This window comes from Pezoporus wallicus, unplaced genomic scaffold (genome assembly GCF_028554395.1).
Source record: "Pezoporus wallicus isolate ANWC-B61680 ecotype Strahan unplaced genomic scaffold, APGP_CSIRO_Pwel_v1 contig_2025, whole genome shotgun sequence".
NCBI classification, from domain to species: Eukaryota; Metazoa; Chordata; class Aves; order Psittaciformes; family Psittacidae; genus Pezoporus; species Pezoporus wallicus.
Window position 1 is genome coordinate 55,201 of NW_026640253.1, and position 20,537 is coordinate 75,737.

Genomic DNA, 20,537 nt, shown 5'->3' on the forward strand with positions numbered 1-20,537 from the left:
TCAAGAGGGGAAGCACCTCTGTGCGGGGTTTTGGGGGGATGCAGAGCTGGTAGGTGGTTGCATCTAAGAATTCCTTTTCTGTGAACAGTGCTTGAACACCTTTCAGCGGGGGTTACTCGGAGGGCAGGGTCGGGCAGCGATTCCCCCGCCCACCGCCTCCCACCCCCTCGCGGAGGGCTATTAGGGGCGGCCCTCGCTCCCTCCATAAAGCAGGTGCCGGAGCCGTTTCCTGCCGTGCCGGTCCTGGTGCCGTCCCGGCCCGGCCATGCACTCTGCTCCCCGCCGCGGCGGCTCTCTGGAGGCGGCCCTGTGTCCGCGGGAGGCCGCCGGCCAGGTGAGTTTCGGGGGTAAGGGGAGATCTCTGGGCCCGGTTAACTGATAATTGCCCTGAGATGCTGCTCCTCTGGCATCGCTCGAGTGCTCAGTGCCGCTGCGGTTGGGATGGGGCTGATGATGCTGCCGTTTCTGGACAGATCGGGGAAAAGAAAGTGGTAGAATTCAAATGCGAGTAGATGAAATTAAGGCAGAACAAAAGTAACTTCTGGTGTATCATTGTTTAGGAGACAGAGAGTGTGATACAGCCCAGAAAAATCCACTATGGGATTATTTCATGTTACAGGGGGAATATATATAGTACATCAGACAAAAATCAGATAAATTAGATCTTACGTGTTGGGTGCAGTTACTGATACCATGCAGTTCATAAAGCCAGCAAAAGCCCTTGTGGAAACAAGAACACTGACGTACCGGAGTGAAGTTTCACAAGAGGTTGTTTAGCCATATTCCTCGGATCTTTGGAAGCCAAATAAACTGTTCAGCACAGCTTTAGGTTTGGTGTCTGAGAGCTAAATCTAAGGAGGGCCTTTGGTATGGTTGAAAAATTTCCCTGTAATGTGACATCTAGATGTTGTTACTCAAGATCATGTCTTCATCCTTCCCTACTAAGAAGTGTGTCAGAAGGACAGTGAGAAAGTAAGCAGAAAGTAAGAGAGGGAGGAGGATATAAAATGCCTGTTGAGACTTTTTATCAAGTACAATTAATGGCAATCTGTATCAAACACATTTTTAAAAATATTTTTTGGTCTTCAATTTATAGCTGTAACATAATTTCCTTTAAACAAGTATGTTTAGATAACTTTAGGTCTTGGCTATCCATTAATATAACGAATTAAAGCACAAAATATGATCAAATATTTTTATTTGATAATAAAATAATTTGAGCATATTTGATATTTGAATATCAAAAATACCCTCAAATATCTGTCTAACAGAATGTTCTCTGGGGAGGTGGAGAAAGGGAAGTTAATTGCTATGGGCTCTGAAGGAGCAATCTTTAACCAGAGGACACCTAGGTATCTATCTAAATAAGGGCTCTAGAGTATCCCTGTGTTTGTGTACTTTCATTAAGACTTGAGCCAGGTTGATGACAAATCAGTTAATGAATTGCATCATTAATAGCAAGCATCAATGCTTCCTTCACCCTCCAAAAAGCTCAAATGTGTTACCCTGGAAAGGAAGAGTGTCAGAGTTGATTAGAGCTGAGTTACAGATACAGAATAAAATGACAGTGAAGGTGCAGCTGTTAAGGAGAGGAATTGGTTTTGTATTACTGTTTCCCCTTGTCTTGCACCAGAATGGTTGCTATGTTAATGCAGACTTGTTTTCAGTTTATTTTTTAATTGGAAGCACAAGCTTATTGTTGTGTAAGTCAAAGATTCAAGTGGTGTGCATTTGGTGCTGTAGGCATCTGAATTTCTCTTTTTCAAATTCCTAAATTAGGGATCATTTTTAGAACTTAATGTAAGAAGAACTTATTGAGTTCTGTTTTCTTTATTGTTCTCTTAAACATATTCATAAAAGCTGTCACCATGGTGTTAATTGAACTAGCAAAATACAAAGAAAGAACATTAGTCTACAGTGCATGTAGTTTGTCCTGGCTGTGCACCATATGACATTGCATGGCAACTATGTCAAGTCTCATAAGCTGAGCTTGTCCTAAGTCAATGATCCTGAGTGTGGAATCAAGCCAACATGCTGCATATAAGCTGTATATATATGAAATAGCCAAACAGGCTATCAACAGGCTCCATTTCTAATGGAGGCTTCTTTGCATCCAGCTGCTTCTACAGCAGTAACATCTTAATAGGATTTGGCTCATACAAATGGCAATCTCTGCACTTGAGAAAACAACCAATATCCTATAAGTAATTGTAGAGTTAATAGCTTTTTCTTTTCTGCTTGGAGCACCCTTGCTCAGTGCCAGTTCCTGGCTCTTGTGATCATGATCTGACACTCACTGAGCAAGCTGTGAGACCCACAGGCTCTTCAGCAGAAGCTGGATTGGGCTCTATTGCATACTTTCAGCAGAGAATTTTATGTCTGGAGTCAATCTGATAGAGATCAGTGGCTTTGCAGGATCAGAAACAGTGTGATGGACTGACACAGTCATCCAGGCTCATTATATAGTGACAGCTTGTTCTAGGTGGGGACCCAGTCAGAAATACAGATATTTCTAAATCAGCATCAGTAGGCTTGGAGCAAGACCTCTGCCATAGGATACCACCTTGGCACCCCAAGAGCTCACACCTAGTAACCTGCTTGAAACCTTTCTTAGAGCAGCATCAAATATCTGCCTTGTAAATCACTTGACTTAAAATCAATTTAATTGTTTTGTTAGGCAGATTACCTTCTTATGGGAGCATTTTGGTAAAATCTGTTTTTTGTTTTTAAACTTATCTATTATAGATAGAAATACTCAGTTGTTCAGCATTATTCATTTTAAGGAGGTTAAAATTGGAGAGGCTATAGAAGGGAATCAGTGGAACTGCTGCATTTTGATTGCATTTTGATTTTTGCTCTTTCCATTTTCTGAAAATGTCACCAGATAATCATATCCTGAAAAGCTGTGTCAAACCAAAAAATAATTCCAAATAGCAATAATGTACCTTCATTTTTCTTTTTCTTACTGACTCCTTCAGAAACTTCACCTTTTTTGTTTCTTTTTGCAAGGTTTGAATACTTATGAGACACAGCCTCTGCTTCTAAGCTTTGTATTTTTATTTTACTTTGCATTTTTTACATTCTTAATTGTTTCAATGTTACTTCTATTTGTGGCCTGGCTACAAGTAGCTAAGAATATGATCTGTGATACCCACTGGTTTCCACACAGTCAGGACTGTGATCACTAATAAGGTACAAAACCACAAGGTCCTATAGTGTTGGATGCCTGAAAATTTTAGTGTGTGATTTGGGTGATTTATAAGAGTTTGGTGTGTGAATTAAGGGCCCTGACAGATGGAATAGCTCACTTGTGGCTGATCTTTATAGCCAACAGATTCTGGTCAGCACAACACTAACTCCTTAGGTTTTGTCTCCTTTCTCTGTAAAATAGTGCTTTACGGTTACACAGTGGGAGAAAGGCAATGACTTTTCAATTGTGATCCACTAAATCCTGATCCAGCTTTTCCTGTCTATATTCAGTGGGTTTTGGATTTTTTGCTTTACTAATTTTCATTGCATTTGCCAACAAGTATTTTGTTCAACTTCTTATTTCTGCTGGTATCTTACAGCTCCCCCCTCAGTACCAATGCTAGTTATAAGCTATGCTTTGAAAACATTTTCTGCTTCCTAGAGGATGTCTAAAGATGTCTATAAAATCATTCAACTGAAGAAATCTCAGTATTTCAACCTCAGCTCTCACATAGTCCATGTGTGTCTAGTGTTATTGTGTAAAGATTTAATGGGTACCTTTCCTTTCGTGGTTGATCAGTCAGAGCACAATATTATCCCAAGACAAACTGAAATGTAAAACTTTACACTTTTTGCACTACTAGCCATTCAGAAAAATCTTTTTGTTTGTTTGCATTTAGTTAAATAAATCAAATTATGTGATGATTGAAGATAATAAAGAGAATGAAGACCATGCATCTGAAAGAGGAAGAACAGCCATCATTTTTTCCTTGAAGAATGAAGTTGGAGGTCTTGTGAAAGCATTAAAACTCTTTCAGGTAGGTACCACCTGCTCTGTATTATTAAATTTCAAGGATAGTTTTGGAACACATTAGAATGAATTACATCCATTTATTAAGGATGTGATTCCTATCCTGGCTCCCACTATGTACCCAAAATCACCCATGAAGGCAAATTTATGCATTGGAAATTAGATGCTGGTTGGCTAAAATCCTTCACAAAATGTACCATCTGCACTGACTAAAGACAGTTTCGTCTTTTCGCCTCATGAAAAGAGGGTTGGCACTCATTGGTTCTACTGCATATAAAAGGCAGGACTGAAGCTCCCGCTGATGGCAGGTAGACACTTGGGGTGCTGACCTGTGCTGGGGTGAGGCCAGTGCCCATGTCACCCTGCCTAGCCAGACGGAGGGTGATAGAGGAGATGCAGTGGCACAACTGCACCCCTTTGACTGCTGGGCAGGTAGGTACAAGGAATATGCACAGTGCCACAGTGCTCTGTCTTCTGGCCCTGCATGTCTTAGCCTCAGGTTTTCTCTGTGTTCCTGATATAAGACATATGATTAAATAATTTTTCAAATAAAATTTACGCCCTGAAAACTACTGCTTTTAAGTCCATTGCTTGCTTGTGAGATAATTATATGGTGACTTGATTGGCATTTGGTGAATTTCCCCAGACCCAGTTGCTAATCAGCTTCCTATGGGAGCAATGAAAGAAAAAGGTCTATGAATTTAAACTTCCTGACTGTGTCTTTCTGTGCTTCCTGAATATAAGTGAAATTGAAAGAATACAGGTTCTCTGTCACTTTCTTCTGTATGAAAAGCTTTTTAAAATCAAACTAGCCCCCCTCCAATAAGCAAACTGCTACCAAGAGATCCAATTAACTAAAATAGCTTCACAAAGGTGGTGAGTAGTCTCTAGCAGTAGAATATTATTTTGAAAAAAACCCAAGTTTTAGTTTTCAGACAGTTATTTTTAGTTTGTTAGAAAACACTGTTTCTTGCAAAACAGGAGAAGCATGTCAATCTGGTACACATTGAGTCACGGAAGTCCAAGAGACGAAATTCTGAGTTTGAGATCTTTGTGGACTGTGACAGTAACAGTGAACAGCTGAATGAGATCTTCCAGCTCCTGAAATCCCATGTCAATGTTGTCTCTATGAACCCAACAGAGCACTTCAATGTCCAGGAAGATGGTAAGTACAAAAGGCAGTTCTGATGAAAATGCACTTCTCGGTGTGTTAGTTGGAAATTTTTTTGTAGTGTCCATGACTGCATTTGTGTAGTGTTTTCAATCCGTAGGTACCAGGTTTACGCTTCTGGGTTGTGAATGAGTATAGTTTAGTTTACATGGGCAGGGTTGCATTGGCTGGTGTCGCTTAAGAATACAGGCTGTTCCAGGGTGTATTCCTAGGTGACACCTGGGTGCAAATTGTTAGCTGTGCTTCTGTCTCTTCACAGTACAGCACAGCTGGTATCACTAGGAAGTTCCTGCACCTGCACAGGCCTGCATGTAGGGACTGTACACCATGATCACAGAGGTATAATACTGGCAGATCCCAGTTCAGTTCAGACACTGGTGAGAGTGGGAGATGGATTCTGCAATTTCCTCATTTAGCTCTAGTTTGTTTGTTTTTTTTTTTAATCACTTTTCATCATAATCAGTTACTTACATTAGTGTGGAAGAGGTGCCTTTTAACTTTGGGATGCTTCATATCTTTGCCTGTGCTTCTAGTTAAAGATATGCCTAAGGTTCAGGGCAGCTGGAAGTCAGACCCATGTATTTGTCAGCCATTGTGCTTGGCACAGGCTGGTAGGTAGGGGAAAGTGAAAACTGGGGTTCTTGAGTAAAAATGGCTTACTTAGGCCCTAAGTAATTTCAATCTAAACATTCTCTTTGTCCTTTCTGAAGAGCACAGAGGAGAAAAACAGCATATTAACTGCTCTGCCTAGAGCTTGGCTAAAAACTCTTAGGCTTAAAAAAGTAAAAGTAGTCAGTAGCAAAACTGTAATGAAGTACCTCTCTAAGGCTGCAGGGCCTCCTGCTCTTCCTCTTCCCCCACAAACCCCTTAGCAAAGCCAAATGCTTCTGAGGTACATCACCATGAGCAATGTTTATTTCCCCTGGTCAGTCAAGCAGGATGGGAGGACTCAAGCTGCTACCACTCTGTTCAGGTACCACAGGCAAATCACTTTTCTGTTTCTTCGTGCACTTTGTACCCTAGAAGATTCACAACAGTGTGCACAAGGAGGCCTTGTCTCAGTAGAAGCCTCTAGATGCTACTCTAACAGTAATAACAGTTCAGGGCCGCAGAAACCCCATATTAACTGTTTCCTTTCCCTGGACGCTTTGGAGCTGGATGTGCTCTGTAGGCAGACTCTGGCAGTGACAGAGGAGGAAGTGTGAGCTGTAGGCTGGTGCCAGATAGGCAGTAGACTCCCTTGTCTTATTCATGTGCTTTTAATTTATAGATTTAGCCTGTAACCACCATAGCCATACTTGAAAGTAGCATTTCCTCCCACATTATACTTGGCGTTATTAATAACCTTGTGGATTCCATGCATTCTCTAGACATGGAGAATGTTCCCTGGTTTCCAAAGAAGATCTCAGATTTGGATAAGTGTGCAAACCGAGTGCTGATGTATGGTTCCGATTTGGATGCTGACCATCCAGTGAGTATTTTTTCTTCCCTAAAACCAATTTATAGTGAAAATGTACTTTGTAGACCTTACTTATAAAATAGCAGCTTTTCCTTCTCCCTCTCCTTCCCCTCAACGGCACCTCTGTGGGTCTCAGCACCTTCTCTTTGGGGTTTCATGGTTTTTTCTCTTAGGCCGTCACTGAATTCAGCTCCCATGCCTTTCTGCAAGGCTCGCATGTGCAAGGACTGGAGGGCTTCAAGTCTGGGCCCAGAGTAGTCACAAATAATAAATAAATAAATTAAAAAAGCCATTGTGAGGCAGGCTTGGTTCCTTCTCTTACTTTCTCACTATAATTGGAGCAAACAAACTGGGACTTGGGCAGTGCAAATGGGAACTTTGTCCTGTAATTTAGAATTATCAAGCAAGTAACATAGTTTATATAAATAGTGATGTGACTAAAATGAATTATTGTCTACTGAATATATAGTTATATATAATTCTTAATTTGAGCTGGAGTATTTGCTTAGTTCACGGTTACTAAACATTTCAGACTACAGCTATGAGGTTTTCAAGTGTCTTGTTTTAAATTAATTTATTTACTACTGCTTGGAAACTCATTTAACTTCGTTTCTCTCCTTCCCTCCACCAGGGTTTCAAAGACAATGTCTATCGTAAGAGGCGAAAGTATTTTGCAGACCTCGCTATGCACTACAAACAGTAAGCTTGACTTCTTCCACAATAAGCCTTCTGGGTGCCTTGAGATAATAGCAGAGTGGACTGTTGAGAGCTCACCTTTCCTGGGCTCAGATCTTACTGAGACATGCTTGTCTTGGGAATTGGAGTCAAGGGGGTGAAATGAAGTTAGATATAAGACAAGATTAAAAGGTAGATCTAGGCCATCTTACAGCTCCCCAGGCCTGATCAGTCTGGGGCCACAGCCGCTTGACTGTTGCGGCATCTGCAGCAGGGCTGATACTCAGATGGGCAGCAGTGCCAATGAGGGCTTCCTGCAGTGTGGAACATTTGGATTCTGTGGTCCCTCCCCACTTTTCTGGAAATGGGTGCAACAAAGGAAGAGGGTGGACAAGGCATGATGCACAGCTGTCTGCGCCAGGATGTACTGACTTGACTAGAGCAGACTGTTCTTTACAAAAGAGAGGGAGGGGAGGCAAACCCCAGTATATAGCCCATTGACCACTGAGTGTAAACTCTCTGGAAAATGTTAATACTTTAATTTTCTTTCCTTGTTCAAACTAGTGTCTGTGATGTGCAGATAAGAAGTTTTCTGTGAAAAAAACAAACCCAAAAACTTAAAGAACTTCTGTCTTTTAGAGATGGGGGAAGGAGTTCTTAAAGCAGTAAGATTTTCATAGCCCTGTGCTATAAATTCTTTCTAAACATGATTTTCAAGTTGCTGTTGCCTTCTTGAATTAAGATGTCAAGTTGCTCAACTGGAAAATACCTAGAAATGGTGTGTATCTAGAGCTCTACTGCACTGTGTATTAACTGGTTACCACAGCACAGAGGTGGTTACCGTCAATATACTGCTAACAGAAATTTGCTTGGGCAAGCATTTGCCATACTGGTTACCTGGCTGGCAGTGGAAGCTCAGGGTAACACTCCCATGGCTTTCAGTGAGCTTTAGGTCACACCCTTGCTCTAATCCACGTTAGTCAAGATCTCATGGGCTAAATAGGAAAGATGGAGTACAATTAATATGTTCAGACAAACGCTTATCTCCTCTGCATAGTATGACTTTTACATACTGTGTAATTGTAGCTGCTTCCAAGCAATGTGTTAATTATTTAGGGAATTCTCTTTCTAAAACAAATCAAAAAGGTAATGGAAAGTAACTGCAGCCAGAGAAGTCCAACAGGGAAAAGGATGTGTTCTCAGCTTCTGAAGCTGTAAAGGCTATGCAGGTATTTTAAAGGTTAGTCTTAGTATTAAACACCTAAAAGACTATTTATAGAATCAAAGTTTTCAGGCTCCACTGAGGTCAATGTAAAGATTCCTGTCAGTTGGTTTAGGTGGGAAAGAAGGCAAGCCCTTAGACTAAAAGCCTTAAAGGGCATAGACCAGATGTCACTCTGTATTTGACGGTGTCTAATGTACCTTGACCAGGTGTTGCAGCTGTATAGATGTTAATAGTAGGTAAATGAGTCATTAGCCATTTAGCAAGGAATATAATTTCTTCCTCTTCTCCTTGTAGTGGTGACCCAATTCCCAAGATTGAATTCACCGAAGAGGAGATCAAGACCTGGGGGACTGTCTACCGAGAGCTTAACAAGCTTTACCCAACTCATGCCTGCAGAGAGTATCTTAAAAACTTACCCTTGCTCACCAAATACTGTGGGTACAGGGAAGACAATATACCCCAGCTAGAAGATGTGTCCCGCTTCCTGAAAGGTAACATGCTAATTTTCTTGCACAAAAAAGAACTAACGTCCATTGCAAATCATGCTGCTATTTCATGGGCACAAGAAAACACCCTTGGTCTCTTTTGCTTGTATTCATTCTGGTCCTTTAAGAAGCCTTTTGGCCACCTGTGTTTTAATGTATTGCATCTTGAATATATATAAATGGTGACATTTGAGGGCAATGCTACCTCTTAAGAGACTGTTATGGTTGGCTAAAGAGACACCCAGCTGTACTGCGTTTGCTCTAGGTATGAAACTGTAGGAAATCCACTGACACAGAGGTAGGGATATTTTTACTAAATGTTGGTCACTCCCAAGCTTAGGCCAGATTTTTCTAATTGTGTCTAATTTTCCCAGATGCTCTTGAGCCAAGGAAGTGGTGTAGCTTTCACCTCAGTTGTAGCAGGAAAGGTGACAACACTGCAATTCAACAGTAATGTGCAATTTCTCTGTTCCTTTTCAGAGCGCACAGGTTTCATCATCCGCCCTGTTGCTGGATATCTGTCACCCAGAGACTTCTTGGCAGGATTAGCATTCAGAGTTTTTCACTGCACTCAATATGTTAGACACAGCTCGGACCCTCTCTATACACCAGAACCGTGAGTCATTTAATCCTAGGGGAGAATTTGAGAGTGAGTTTTGAATCTTGCTGCCCAGAGCCAAGCTACTTAAAAGCCATTCAAGAAGCACCAGCAAGAAAACTTATTTTTAAGGTGCTGAAGACTCAGCCTTCACGCTGAATGTAATGAAGTTTTAGTATGCTCAAGTGCCACCTTCATAAGTACAGGATTTTCAGAAGTACAGCATGTTATTGGAGAGCTCTTAGTGATGTCATTGTGCGCAGAGTTAAATATACACTCCTTATAAATGCAGAGCTCTGGTCTTAATTTTAGATGGCTTCATTTGAAAATTCAAGTTTATGTATAGATTATGCAGAGTTAGTTTGACCTGCTGGCATGTAGGTGCTTGCTCACTCACTCTCCCCCAGTGAGATGGGGAAGAGAATTGGAAAAAAGGTAAAAACCTGTGGGTTGAGTTAGGAACAGTTTAATAATTGAAGTAAAATGTAATAATAATAACAACAATAGTAATGATAATAAGAAATCAAGAGAGAGAGGAGTAAAACTCAAAAAACGTGACACACAATACAATTGCTCATCATCTGCTGACTGATGCCCAGCCCATCCCTAAACAGAGATCAGCCCCTTCCTGCCAGATTCCCCAGTTCATATACTGGGCATGACATGTTGTGGTATGGAATACCCTTTTGGCTAGTTTGGGTCAGCTGTCCTGGCTGCCCTCCCTCCCAGCTTCACTGGCAGACCATGAAAAACTGAGAAGTCCTTGACTTAGGGTAAGTGCTACTTAGCAACAATTAAAACGCTGGTGTGTTATCTGTGTTATTGTCATACTAAAGCCAAAGCACAGCACTGTACCAGCTGCTATGAAGAAAATGCATTCTGCTGCTTTCAGCTAAATGTGATTGACACTTTTCTGTCTTTGGATATTAAATAGTTTAATGCAAGACATTGTATCTGTTCAGTGGTGCTGCTTTTTCACAGAGCCACAAAGACAGGTCATGAGACTTATTTGTTTCTTTTTCCAGTGATACCTGCCATGAGCTCCTAGGTCATGTCCCTCTTTTGGCTGAACCCAGTTTTGCTCAGTTCTCCCAGGAAATTGGTCTTGCATCACTCGGGGCATCAGACGAGGCTGTTCAAAAACTGGCAACAGTGAGTATTTGAGTGCCCTGTGATCCCATTGAAAGCTTTGTGCTTTACTAGGCTGATCCCACTCCATCAAATATGTTTGGAGCTTCATGTCAATGTTAGCCTCACCAGCTACTAGAACTATGGGTTTCACTGGTCCTCAGCTTTTAGACCATGTAACAAATTTCCATGCCAGGAAAAACAAAAAACCAAACATTTTAAGATTGCTATGACTGGTATTTTTATTCACTTGGCTGTCAAGTAAGTGTGCAACTTCTGGTGGTAGATCACTTCTTATAGGTTGAAATTCTATGGTCAGTTTCTTCCAAACAAAATCTTCTTACTGCTAGGAACATGATTCAATGATTTTAAGAGTAATTTATTTCTTTAATATGTAGAATGAATTGAAATGATACAGTGTTTTCACTGAATGTGGTGTGTGCTAGCATTAGATACTTCTCAGTCAAGAAACTGAAATAATGTAAATTCATCTAATTTCCTTATTTAGATGAAAAATAATTGATGCTGGTTATATATATTCACTGGGAGCAGAACTAAGCCATCTATGAAAACAGTGTTTTTCCTCATATACCTGCAGAAATCCAGGCAAACTAAGCTTCTTTATAGGCCACTAAGCAAAAGAGAAAGATATTGTAGTGGGCTGATGTTTTCACTTACTCAGAGATCCTTTTTATCCAGTGTTTCTTTTAAGCTGAAGCTGCCATGTCATGACCATATTTCTCAAAACAGATTTACACCTCCATGTTCCTACTGATATTAACAGCTTCTAGCTGACCAGGGTGACCTGTAATATCAATCTTTCTTATGAGAAACATGCAGTCCAATGGTTCTTCAACTTTCTATCTTCTGACTTCCCTCTGAGAACATCTGAGAAGGATAACTGAGTGATGACTGTCTGATATTTGCAACTGTTTGATACTACCTGTAAATAGAAGTGCCCCAGTCTAGTTCACCACAGCATCTCTGTTGAAAGCTGAATTGTTTTACTCCCTTCTCTGTTTCAGTGCTACTTCTTCACTGTAGAGTTTGGCTTGTGCAAGCAAGAGGGACAGCTACGAGTTTATGGGGCTGGCTTGCTTTCTTCGATTAGTGAACTCAGGGTAAGAATATCTACTGCTTACTTATCTTTTCGTTTGATTATTATTGTCACTGTTTTCTCTTTTTTTAATGAAGTATAATTCTAAAAATCATTATTTTGTAAACTCCTAGATACTTACTAGACATTAAGAAAATTCTCTGTGGCAATACTTATTGGACAGTCTGCTTTTGGATTTATGCTGAGTAGCTCCCATGTCTTTTGCAGGAAGCACTAGATGACTGGTATTTCTTAACATAAGTTTCCCAGTAACTATTTTCAGAATAAAGCTCTCCTGGTTTAAACAGATTCTGAAAATATTGCTGTTGTTTACAGATGAGCCTTGTGTCTGAGGAATCTCTTTTTTGACCCAGATTGGCAGAATATGGACCTTCAGAGATACTAATTTTTTTAAGCTTTAATCAATGTTCATCTAGAGATAAAAAGTTTAAGATGTAATGCACTAAATATGGTCTCACTTAATCTTTTTCTATTCATTGTACTTCATGTCGTCTTCCTCATGGATTCTTTGGGTGGTGATGTTCCTCTGACACATGGTAACACATGATACCAGCACTCACTCTCTGGTGGTGCCAAAGTCAAGCCTTTTGATCCAAAGGTCACCTGCAAGCAAGAATGCCTCATAACAACTTTCCAGGAGGTTTACTTTGTTTCTGAAAGTTTTGAAGAAGCAAAGGAAAAGATGAGGTACTGATTTTTTTTTTTTTTTTTTTTTCCCTGTTTATAAAAGCGGGTTTTGATTTTGTGCATTTCTCAGTAGCAGCACCAAACCCTTCTATTCTTATTACAGTTTTATGACTAATTTTCATGGGGTTAGAAAGCTGAGATTAGCATTTGCTTGGTCTTCCATGTACTGGGTGGGAAAGATAATGAACTATATAACAACTATTTATAAGAAAGTAAATAGTTTAGAAAAGTGATTATTGATCCTGACTGCATACAGGGGATGCATTTGTGTTTTGTTTATAACTCCCTGTATTTTTTTACTTGAATAGGGAGTTTGCAAAAACCATCAAGCGTCCATTTGGTGTGAAGTACAATCCATATACTCAAAGTGTGCAGATCCTGAAAGACACGAAAAGCATTGCCAGCGTGGTGAATGAGCTACGTCATGAGCTGGACGTTGTCAGTGATGCCCTTAGCAAGATGGGCAAGCAGCTGGAAGTTTAACATTCCTGTCAGCAGTGTGGTGCTGCACTCTTTATTTTCCCTATTGTTTTATTTTTAGGCATGTAATGGGTAGAACTCTCTCATTTACAAATGGAAGGGTGAATGGCCCATAAGGATAATAACTTTACCTTGTTTCTCTGTGTAGAGTCCCTTACAGAATGTATTCCTCCCTCCCCCTTGGATAAAAAAGGCCTGGAGTTGCCTTTGAGAAGCTGGTGGGGAGGAGAGAAATTGCTAGACTGGAAAAAAAAGTGTGGTCTGTGGATCAAGGCTAGGATCAGATGGTGCAGAAAGTAGCTTATGAGACAATAATAGAGTGATTTGCCACAGAGAAAAAGTCAGTTTCTGACTCTAGTACTATAATACTAATTTTATAGCATTGCAGGCTTTGTAGCATAGAAGCTATAGTAATCAGTGCTTCTAAGTCTGTGGTACTAAGTTTAAAACTTGAATGATTAAGACGCAGACATCAGAACACAAACAGCTGGAGGTTCACCATGATAAAATTGAGGGATTGAATCTTGCATTTAGAGGGATTGTTCTTGCCCCCAAAGAATTGCAGATGCTTCTAATGTAAGGCAGAGATACAGAGCTGTTGCATGAAATCCTAAGCCTGTTTATTTTGGGATATTTACTGTTGGCTCAGAGAGCCAGGATTTTTATTGCTGTCCTTGATATTGCACCTGAGGGAAGATCTTTCATTACAGAAATATAATTTGCCCTTTTTTTTTGATTGAATTAATTTAGCAAAAAATACCATCAGGTACTGACTTAGCACAAACTATTTCCAAATTACAATTTAATATTAAAAATAATTTCATTGATTCTAAAATAACACCAGAGTTTGAAATGACGGCCGGAGTTCATAGCCTAGTCTGCCTTTTGTAAGAATAAGTATCTTCTTGATTGCTTAGTCACTTCATTGACCTGCAGAGTCAAAGATGTGTTCCGTTTCTTCTTTAAACCAGAACACCTTCATTCCCTATCAAGCAAATGATAACTGAAAAGCCCAAGCATTTCACAGAAATTGTAAAAGCCCAAGAATTTCACAGGCATTGTGTGGCTATGAATGTAGTAACAATCTACCTTGTAGCAGAAAGTATATCTAATTCCACAGAGCACTTTACAAGTGGTGGGAAGCAGTGTCCTTCTGAATTGCCTGTATCCCATAGTAGCAAACTTCACAGTTTTTAGGGCCCCACTGTTTCAGGTGCACAAAGCTGTGAACAGCTGCACAAAGCTGTGCCAGCTACTGTTTCTGCTGACCCTGCTGATGGAAATAAGTATGTGTACAGGATATAATACCTTTGAATGGAAGACCTGTGATGTGAAGGGTGTATTAAATAGCAAGCTAAGCACTGATTCTTCATAGGCGTATCAGGAAATCCAGAATTTGCAGCTGTGAAGGTTGCTGGGAAAATGGGCTGAAATCTTGACTACGCTGTAAGTGCTAGTCCAGGATTTTGAGAACTTGAAAGGACTTTCATGAACCTCTATGCTTGGAAATCAGTTCAAGTTTTGTACACTTTCTAGCAGGCCACATCTGTTCCATAAGCAATCACTGGTCCAAGTATATTCACTGTTTAAATCGAGTCTAGGTTACTTTTTTTCCTGTGTCTGTTAACACATGTAACTCTTAAAAAGAACAAGATGTAGAAATATGGTCTACAGCATTCATGGCTTACATTAGACTTTAAAACAGTTTATAGGAGCTTTGTCTCTACACGAGTAGTAGGAGGATCTGTTTTGTCTGCTTCTGTGGTAACAGTTAATATTCAGCTGCATTCTAAAAAACATTGGGATTGTTTTGTTGTTGAAAGACACGTAGATCTGTGTTACTTCAAATCTTTGAACAGTGTATATATTTTAAGTAGAAAACCTTATACTTGATAAATTAGCGCCTAATTTTGAATGCTTTGGAGAAAGTTATTGTATCTTTATTTGCACTTGTGTAGCAAAAAAAAAAAGGTAAACTGCTTTAAGTAATACAGAGAAGATGCATTTCTGCAACATTAACAACACCTGTGTTTGACTTCACACATCCAAACCATCTAGCAATATAGAGCAGTAATAATGTATTTTAAACTAGGGTGGAGGCTGTAAATGTCAATGAAATAAATGAGTTAATTATTATAAGCAAAACCCCCTTCAGCACTGTAGCAATAAACACAAAGCACTTCTGACCAAGGGTTTGTATGTTTTATACTGTGGTTCACAAATTCCACACGTGCCTTAATTCCATTCAGAAAGGCATAGATTTGGCTGAGGATTAATTTGTTTTCCTCTCATTTTTTAAAGCTTTAGTCTTTTTTCCCCGCTCAAACGGGTGAGCACTGAGGAAGCGTTTTCAGGCGCCGACGCCGGCGGGTGGCCCCGCCATCCGTGGGGCTCTGTCAGCGCTGGCCGGTCCAGGCGCTTGGGCTTTGGGGAGTTCTTCGTGCGGGCAGCAGCCAAAGCTGGAGCGTACTAGAGGGGTAGAGCGAGCTGGAGACCGGGGAGGCCATCAAGACGGCAGCTGTTCGCCACAGCCGGCTCTAAACGTTCCCGAGGGCTCTGAGAACCCCCCATTCCAGGCAGACCACCTCGACGGGCGCCGCCGCTCCACACAGGCCCCCGGGACGCGCTGGCCCTATGTGAGGCGGGGCCTCCCCGGAGCCCGCCCCAGTCCAGCCTCTTCCTGCCCGGCCCGCTGCGTGGCGGGAAGGGCCGGGAGCCGACGGCCCCATGGAGCCCCGGCTTTTTACGTGGGTAAGTGGGCGCTCGGCACGTTCTGCTTCGCGGCCGCTAGGTACCGACGCTGAAGGGCTGCTGCTCGCTCGCCCTCCCTTGGGCTGCTGCGGGGTCGGGGCCGTGCGCGCTGCTGTTGGCCCGCGCTCTCCTCGCTTGCCGGGGCACTGGCGGTCTAAGGTCCCCCCTCCCCGAAAACAGTAAAGTGATGGTGGGTCGCCCTCGCCGCGCTTCCCGCGGCAGCTGAGAGTTGGGAGCCCCGCGGCTTGTCCGGCCGGGGCTGGGACGTGCCTCGGACTGTGCTCTGGGAGCCCGGGCGGTGCTCGCAACCTGCTGCCGCCGCTGAGGTATGAGGGACGGGTGGACGCGCGTTTGGCTTCAAGAGCGTTTGGCTCTGCGGTAAGCATGTTTGGTAGTAACCCATCAGTCTTGGAAGGGTAAATGGAGATTGGTATGCTGGCGCTGGGATAGGCGTGTGTGTCTCTCAGTTCCTCAGGCACCTGTTTTCTTTCTGCACCTTATCTCAGCTTGCCTGCTTTTGAAGACTTGAACATTCATTGTGAGTTATAGGCTGAAATGAGAGCTTGTAACATGCCATCTGAAAAGAATTATGACTGTTAAGTAGTAACATGCTCTAAAACAGTCTACCACCAGTAGTGACAGTGAGAGAACAACTTGATCTGCCTGTTGAGCTCAGATCCTGACATCTCATCCACCTGTTAACTGCGGGCTGAGGAGAGCAGCCTCATGCTTTTGTCAAAGATATCATCGTTTCTGTAGGTACAAAACATTTATTGCTAAATGTGTCTTTTCAAGATACACCAGGTGCTGCATCCCTTGGGAATCACCAGCTGGGAGCAATGTGGGTGTTGAGTTTTGCTGTTACTGTAGTGTGTGGGCTAGGAAGGTTACTGAATCCACCTTTGTGAATGAAGGTTGCTGTTAAAACTGCTGGCCACTTCACAGAGCTTAATTTGGCTAAGAATTTCCACAACACCTTACCAGGTTGTCTGTGGTGGCTTTCTATGATTTGTTTAGTGGCTATAATTTTGTACTTATAAATTTTTTATAATTGGTGTATTTTCATTTTGACCGTTTGAAAGACTTAGTTTCTGAGGGGTAGGTGTTTCTGCTTTACTTGTTTGGGCTCCAGAACAAGGTAGCATGTCTTCCTAATCATTTGGAGGTGGATTGCCAGAAAGCATTGGCATGAATAAGATTTTAGTGATGAGTGGGAATCAGGAATGTTAAACAGGTGGTAATCATCCTGGTAATGAGGCTTTCATCCTTAGTAACTGATCATCTGCAGTTGAAGGCTTACCAGGACATATTCCAATATGTTTCTTAAAATTCTGGGGTTGGAGGGGCAGCCTTAATGGCAGAAAAGTTGGGATGGTCCTGGGCTCTAGTTCTGGGCGTCCTGTATGACAGCAGCAAGAAAGAAGTTTTCCATTTGGGGGGATTTTCAGGAGCAGATACTGACAGGTTACCTGGTGACATACCCCTCATTTGCTCTTAGGAGCAGATGTGTACCTTTTTTGTTAACTTTAAAAAAAAATGTATTGTTCTTCTGTGTGCATTTGAAGGGTGCGAACAGCTATGGACAACTTGGTCTTGGTCATAAAGAGGATGTGCTGGTACCTCAGGCATTGAGAGATGTTTCCTGCAAATGTCAAGACATTAAAAGTGTTACTGGAGGAGGGGGACATTCTGCAGTTATCACTGGTAAAAACATTGCAATTGCATGGAGTGTGTGACTTCCAAACGCGTTTTTGTCTCTTTCCCTGTTGCTTTCACAAAACAAGGTTTGGTGCTTTCACCTATCTGAGCACTATTTCTGAGCAAGTAATCATTCTTAGCTGCAAAACAGGTTCCTCCTGTGCCAATTAGCTCAATGGGGAAATTCCCGTTTTGCTCATCTTGTGTGGTCATTTTATGGCTATGTGAGGACTGTTTCTTAAGCTCTTTCATATAACAGCTTTTCATACAAAGTAGCCAGTTTTTCTGTGTTGAGGATGGGAGGTGGGAGAGAGGAGTCAAGTGGGATGTTACTAAGTTTTGAGAAGTTGTAAGGTAAGGAGCACAAGATAGCATCTGGTCTTGGCAAGTTTCTGCTGTATGCCATAGCTAAGTATGGGAAAGAAAGGATACTGACAGGTATCAATGTGGTAAAAAAGCGCATCATGCATCTTAGTGAGAGGTGCCTTACTGTATGGATTGTTTTCCTTGACAAACCCAACTCTTCATAGTCATACTTATTCAGAGATGGTTCTGATGCATCAGAAGTAACTGCTTCTTTTTGCATGATTGCAGTGCCTAAAATGACACATAATCACTGGCATTATTTATGACAGGATATCATGGATGTACACTTGTATTTTTAGTTTGTGCAGTGGAACATGAATTTAATTTATTTATGTATTTTTATTTTCAGGTGCGGGAGAGCTCTTTGTATGTGGCCATAACAAAGATGGGCAGTTGGGATTGAATCACAAAGAAAATGTACTACGGTTTACTTTGTGCACTGCCCTGACTGGATTTTGTGTAAAACAAGTTGCCTGTGGCTGGGATTTCACAATCATGTTAGTAGGTAAATCTGACTTTCTAAGAGCTGAAGAAACATCTTCATGTAGAGAGCACACTGAAAGTTCCACATTGCTGTTGCTTGTGTGACCCACTAGCACTCACATGTTTTGCCTTGCAAACAGAGCTACTCCATCCATGTTCCTTGTATCCCAGTGAACTTCAGACCTTTGCTGAACATGGTGTGTAAGACCAGAAGTCTATGGGGCTTTGGAATGGGACATGTTAAGTACTTTTTCTGAGTTACTTGACTGAGATATTTTGCTTGTTGTAATGTTGGAGTGCTTAGCTTTTGCTCTCAGCTTTACTGATTTGGCCCTAACACTTCATTTACAGGATCTGGTCTAGTTCTGTCCTGTGGATCTAACTCTTTTGGACAGTTGGGAGTTCCTCAAATTTCAGGTCCCTGCTTGATTCCACAAAAGATTGAGGTAAAGATTTGAAAGGAATTGTGCTTCAGAGCTCTGTACTTTATATTGCTTCCAGCAACCTACAAAGGCCATCTGATGTCAGTGGGCTTTAAGATAGACTCTTCAACTATTTTTTATAAAGCCTATCTGTTACAATAAATTTAAAAAAAAGACCAAAGGTGATCATTGATCCAGAAGTGACCTTTTCTTATTGCCAGAAATGGCTTATAAGCCAGAAATGGCTTTTCTTATTGTATGAAGTTACCTACTTCTAATAAAGTTGTCTTTTTCACTAGGGATTCTAATGTTTCATAATGTATTTTGATAACATCTGCAGAATTAATCTGATGCTCAGGTGATGTAAAGTGATACTACAGGTAGTGAAACTGCAAATTTTCTCTAACTTTTGTCTCAAGTTTGTAAGATACTAGATATGTTTTGCTACTTAAAGGGTATGTACCTTCACTGTACCTTGTTGGAGTTCTATGCTCAGTAGTTCAAAGCAAAACAGTAATGCACCCTGAAAAAAAACCAGCTTGTACTGTGGAGTTCAGCAGAGTTAGCTATGCCAATTCTTTTATCTATTGCTTTTGTGCTTCTTGTGCAGCAGTTCTGTTAAGTATGTGTTTGGTTTATTGAGTGCATTTATAACTATCAGAGTTTCTTCCCCCAAAATGAGGACTGTAGTATTATTTCTTGGCTATAAAAAGCTGTTAGATTAAAAATAAGCTTGGTCACCCCCAAAATAATAATAATGTGTATGTAGCTGCCGGAAAACTAGACTTAAGAGAATAAACATTAATTTTATCACTTTTGAGATTAAAATGATGTTTAGTTTACATATAAAGGAATTGACAAGTACATTGACTTGCTTCTTAGCTGACTTCCATTATTTACCGAACAATATCAGCTTCCAAGGAAATAGAATGGGCAAAGTAGATGCTAATTTCTCCATTGTTCAGTACCTTCAGTTGTAAATTCTGAAGATTGGACTCTGACTCATGTTTTTCTTGCATATAGGTGGTGGTATCTGTAGACACTTGTGACCAGTACTTGCTGTGGATGTTTTGGTGTAATTCTTGAGGAACACTGAGTTAAAATTAAGAAATAAACTTACTTGTATTGCCAAGGTTCCTTCTTTTATGTGAAGGTATTTACTGTGGCTTTTTATTTATTGCCACAAAAGCTGTACATACAGTTGCTTTGCTTGGCTTATTTATTTATTGGAAGATATTCCCACTACTTTTTGTTGGCCAAAATGTACTTCCATTATGATACAAAATGTTGATATGCATTGTGACAAGAGGCACTAAATGCAAAAAGCAACTAAAATACTTTTTTTTTTCTTCTATTTTTCTTTGAGTAGTCTCTCAAAGAGAAAGTGGTGGATGTTGCTGCAGGACTGAGACATGCCCTTGTTGCTACAGGTAAATACGTAATAGTTTTAATATAATTTTATTAACAAATGAAATGGAGTTTTAATGGCTTGGAGGAGGAGAGGGAGGGAAAGAAGATGAAATTTATTTTAGCTTCTTTTAAACTATTACAACAAAAATACTCCTGAAAGTCTTTTACTAAGATTTTGGCACAAATTAACATGAATAATAAACATCCTAGAATCATCTTTGTGGAAATTGGTGGTGAAGAACTGCTCTTCAGTACCTCAGAGTAATGCTTTATTAACAAGTTAATTTTCTGATGGGTGGAATACTTCCTGATTTCTTTTGTCCTGTTCGGAAACAAAATCACATAAGGAGGCTTTTTCTGGAAAAAATATTTTCTGGTCCAT

General features: G+C 40.9%; 2 protein-coding genes across 7 annotated transcripts in view; both read left to right on the forward strand.

Moving 5' to 3' along the window:
- Positions 1–255: 255 nt before the first annotated feature.
- Positions 256–14,742, forward strand: TPH1 (tryptophan hydroxylase 1). The gene is made up of 11 exons (XM_057418146.1): positions 256–334; positions 3,870–4,007; positions 4,982–5,165; positions 6,542–6,642; positions 7,262–7,329; positions 8,825–9,021; positions 9,496–9,631; positions 10,639–10,765; positions 11,767–11,862; positions 12,412–12,545; positions 12,854–14,742. The coding sequence occupies exons 1-11, from the start codon at positions 266–268 to the stop codon at positions 13,026–13,028; spliced, it is 1,425 nt and encodes a 474-aa protein (XP_057274129.1). The 5' UTR covers positions 256–265; the 3' UTR covers positions 13,029–14,742.
- Positions 14,743–15,700: 958 nt separating this feature from the next.
- Positions 15,701–20,537, forward strand: part of SERGEF (secretion regulating guanine nucleotide exchange factor) — a 162,376-nt gene continuing 157,539 nt past the window's right edge. For all 6 annotated transcript variants that reach the window (XM_057418151.1, XM_057418153.1, XM_057418154.1 and 3 more), the window contains exons 1-5: positions 15,701–15,776; positions 17,342–17,480; positions 18,190–18,345; positions 18,675–18,769; positions 20,115–20,175. In XM_057418151.1, coding sequence (XP_057274134.1) covers positions 15,753–15,776; positions 17,342–17,480; positions 18,190–18,345; positions 18,675–18,769; positions 20,115–20,175 — 475 coding nt within the window. In that variant the 5' untranslated portion in view covers positions 15,701–15,752. The remainder of the gene's footprint in view (positions 15,777–17,341; positions 17,481–18,189; positions 18,346–18,674; positions 18,770–20,114; positions 20,176–20,537) is intronic.